Genomic DNA, 3,859 nt, shown 5'->3' with positions numbered 1-3,859 from the left:
TCATTCAATCCTGCTGACCTCATGCTCAGTGTAGGGCACAGAGACTTCTCACAGTCAAGCTGCTCCTGAGCCAATAACAGCTACTCCAGACTAGTGGAAAAACAGACCACTTCCAAACTACCTTTAGCTAACTATTCTAGGAAAAGGGATTTCCAGGAGTCAGAGATTATTTCACTGTAAATATATTTGTCCTCAGAGAACAAAAATCTTGTGTGTATGTTCCCTATAATATCCAAAGGCAGAACTGGGGGTGCAGTCAGGGTGAATGCCCTCATGGGAGAGGCGTACCCAGGATCTCCGGGTTCCTGATGACAGAGCCGATCTGCCTGAGCGCCTGCTGTCCGGCCTTCTGGACTTTGACATGGGAGTCAGTCAGCACCTCCGTAAGCTTGGGCACAATGTTGGGAAGGCAGGACGACAGCTGCTTAGGAGCACAGTACGCCATTGCCCCGAGCAGCTCCACTGATCCTGCAGACGACAGATACATATCCAACTCTGAATCACTGATTACAGGCCAGCAAGTCACCTGGGCTGGCTGCATGGATAAGGGACATCCAGCCTGTTCCCCTGTGGACTGTGCTCAAGCAGGCCCTGGGTGGAGGGGAAAGGGGGGATGGCTTGAGCAGAGGAAGCAAAAAGCTCCTAGGGACTGTTAAGCAGTAGGATCCCAGGGGAGAGGCAGGGCTGTATGAAGGAAAAAGGTGAGACCAGGATAAGGGAGATCTGGCTTAGCCCTTATAATGATCCAAGGCCAGTTTGCTGAATTTCTCTGGACTGTTTCCTCATCAGCAATGAAGAGGTTGATTGATTTAGATCTGTCATGTTTTAAACTGTAGGGCAAAGCCCGAAGGGCCAAGGGGTAAGCCACATAGGAGGTCCCAGACCTTGACCCTCCCAAAATAAGAACAGCTCTGCTTTCATCTGGTTTCCCCATTAGGGTTCCAGATAAGTTACATTTTTAAAGATGAGTTTTAGTGGGGGAATAAAAGCTTTAAAGCCACAGAACAGCTTAAAAGTTCTAGGATTTTCTCAGTTAGAGTTGTGGCTCTTGACAGAGACTAACTGTCGACATGAAAGCACACAAACTCACAGGGGTGTCCAAACTTTTTCCATCCCTGCTGTAAGAAGAGCTGTCTTGTGCCACACATTAAATATACAAACACTGGCTGAGAGCAGGGCTCACGTCTATAATCTGAGCTCAGCCTAAACCAGAGTGAGACCCCATCTCTAAAAATAGCCAGGCACTGTGGCAGGTGCCTATAGTCCCAGCTACTCAGGAAGCTGAGGCAAGAAAATCGCTTGAGCCCAAGAGTCTGAAGTTGCTGTGAGCTATGATACCACAGTACTCTACCAAGGACGACAAAGTGAGACTGTGTCTCAAAACATAAACAAACAAACAAAAAAACCCCACAAACACTAATGAAAGCTGATAAGCAAAAGAAAAAGTCTATGTACGCTTTTTGTGATATCTGACATCACAGATAAGCAAAAAAATCCTCACATAGGCTCAGTAGCTAGGGCACCAGCCACATACACTGGAACTGGTAGGTTCGAACCCAGCCCAGGCCTGCTACAACAATGACAACTACAACAACAAAAAATAACTGGATGTTGTGACAGGCACCTGTAGTCCCAGTTACTTGGGAGGCTGAGATGAGAATTGCTTAAGCCCAAGAGTTTGAGGTTGCTATGAGCTATGATGCCATGACACTCTACCAAGGGCAACATAGTGAGGACTCTGTCTCAAAAAAAAAAAGTCCTCACATAATCCACATGCCGCCCACAGACCTCAGGTTAGACACTCCTGCAAGGATTGAGCTGCCCAAAGGCAAAAGTCTTCTTGGACTTATCCCTGGGTAGAGGGGCACAAACAGGACAAAAGCTGTGGCTACCTGGATCCCTGCTGAGGGCAGTTTTCAGAACAGGAAGTTGAGAGAGAGAGAGAGAGAGACAGATAGACCAACAGAAGGGAGGGCCCTACCAGCTTTGGTCCGCCAGGATTCCTCCTCCAGGGCAGCCAGTAGGGAGGGGAGCACCAGCTTCACCCCGTGAGCACTGAGATTACTCATTACAGCCTTGGCACAGTCATCTGCAGCCTCAAGGGAGGAGAAAAGACATTCAAGGGCCTCCTCCCCCAAGCAAGGGCCAAGGCCTGATATTAGCCCCAGTATTCTCCCAACGGCCAACACTTATATGGGGGTTCTATTGCTCTGGGCCCTGTGACAGGGCCTAAGGAGATGGCTGACAACACATCTCATAAAACTTCAATCCTTCACTGGGAACAAGAGCAGTAACCAGTGCCTTAGGTGTGGGCAAAAGGGATTCCAGCAGCAAGGGCTTATACTACTTCTGATGCCTCACACCCAGTGGCCACCCCTGTGAGCAGCTACTTTCCTGTGCAGTCTCGGGACCTACCTCACGCACGTACTGGTTCCCATCCCCAAAGCACAGCAGCAGATGGGGCAGTACATGGACCACGTATGGCTCGAAGAGCTTCCCCAGCATGGTGCAAAGCATCTCGAAGGCAAAGAGGGCTCCTAGGGAAGAAGGCAGGACAGCTGGGAAGGAGTATCCTCTAGGGGCAGCCATTGGGAACAGAGTGCTGGCAAACTCCCTGCCACTTCTTCACTCTCTGGAAACACTCAGGGAAGCTGTGGGACTAAGTAGACACCCCCTGAGGGAATAGCACCCTCTGCCTCAGCTCTTAGAAAGCCCCATAGTTGGGGATGTGGATGAGTGGAAGTGAGAACAGAACTACCCATCACTTCTTGGTACTAATAGCTAGAAAGGCAAAATCTCTCCCAGCTAAAGGTGTTCTGAGTTAGAAAGACCCAGCCAATTCAGCAAGGATTGGGCTAGACTGGTCACATGCACAGCTGCCCCCTCTGCAGCACACACACAAGCAGCACCCCGCCAGCAGGGGCAGAAAGGCCAAATTCCTTCCTCTGGAAACATGAAAACCACCTTCCTACAATGGGTGGCACACAGCTCAGAGACACTCACCCTCTCGCCGGCGGAAGTTCTTCTTATCCTGGATGGCATCAGTCAGTGCTGCCATCATTTCCTGCTGCTTCAGCGACAGAATGCCCAGGCCCTTCACTAGCCCTGCCAGCCCGTATGCAGCCCCTTTGCGCTCTGCATATTTGTCTGATTCCAGCAGCTGCTGCATAAGCCTCTGGATCATCCCTCCGGCATCCTCCTTAATGGCTGGGACAAGAGGTGGCAAGCAGCTGGCAACAGACTCCTGGACCTGTGGGAGGGGCTTGCCTTAGCTGTGCTGCAGCTCAACTATACTCAGTTCCTGGTAACAGTCCTATACAGCACGTACACTAGATGTCCCCAGCCCCCATCTCAGCCATTGCCTGCAGGTGTCACAGGGCATCAGAGAAGCAAATGGTGTTTCATACTATTTCATGTAGGTCACAAGTGAGAGTGCGCATCAAGGTGCACATTACAATCTAGTAATATCAGCCCTGATGGTGCGTTTCTGGTCCAAATAGAGAAATTAAGCTTGGGAGTGGGGTGGCCTCAAGACCAAACGCACTTGAAAGAAAGATCTCTAGATAAAAGCACATTGGCTCTGCACCTTTAGCTCAAGTGGCTAAGGCACCAGCCACATACACCAGAGCTGGCAGGTTCAAATCCAGCCTGGGCCTGCCCAACAACAATGACAGTGACAACTATAACAACAACAACCAAAGAAATGGCCAGGTGTTGTGGCGGGCTCCTGCAGTCCCTGCTACTTGGGAGGCTGAGGCAAGAGAATCTCTTTTTTTGAGACAGAGCCTCAAGCTGTCGCCCTGGGTAAAGAGTTCCATGGCATCACAGCTCACAACAACCTCCAACTCCTGGGCTCAAG

General features: G+C 50.3%; 1 protein-coding gene across 1 annotated transcript in view; it reads right to left on the bottom strand.

Annotated features, from left to right (window-relative positions):
* GCN1 (GCN1, eIF2 alpha kinase activator homolog) overlaps positions 1-3,859 on the bottom strand; it is a 76,427-nt gene that overhangs the window by 28,033 nt on the left and 44,535 nt on the right. Inside the window, exons 32-35 of the mRNA XM_012805204.1 lie at positions 3,004-3,250; positions 2,416-2,537; positions 1,982-2,096; positions 289-468 (exon numbers count right to left, since the gene is read on the bottom strand). Coding sequence (XP_012660658.1) covers positions 289-468; positions 1,982-2,096; positions 2,416-2,537; positions 3,004-3,250 — 664 coding nt within the window. The remainder of the gene's footprint in view (positions 1-288; positions 469-1,981; positions 2,097-2,415; positions 2,538-3,003; positions 3,251-3,859) is intronic.

The sequence above is a fragment of the Otolemur garnettii genome, unplaced genomic scaffold (genome assembly GCF_000181295.1).
Source record: "Otolemur garnettii isolate 467f Iridium unplaced genomic scaffold, OtoGar3 scaffold00038, whole genome shotgun sequence".
Taxonomy (NCBI): Eukaryota; Metazoa; Chordata; class Mammalia; order Primates; family Galagidae; genus Otolemur; species Otolemur garnettii.
The sequence above is the reverse complement of the archived record's forward strand: the minus strand, read 5'-3'. Positions and strand labels throughout refer to the sequence as shown.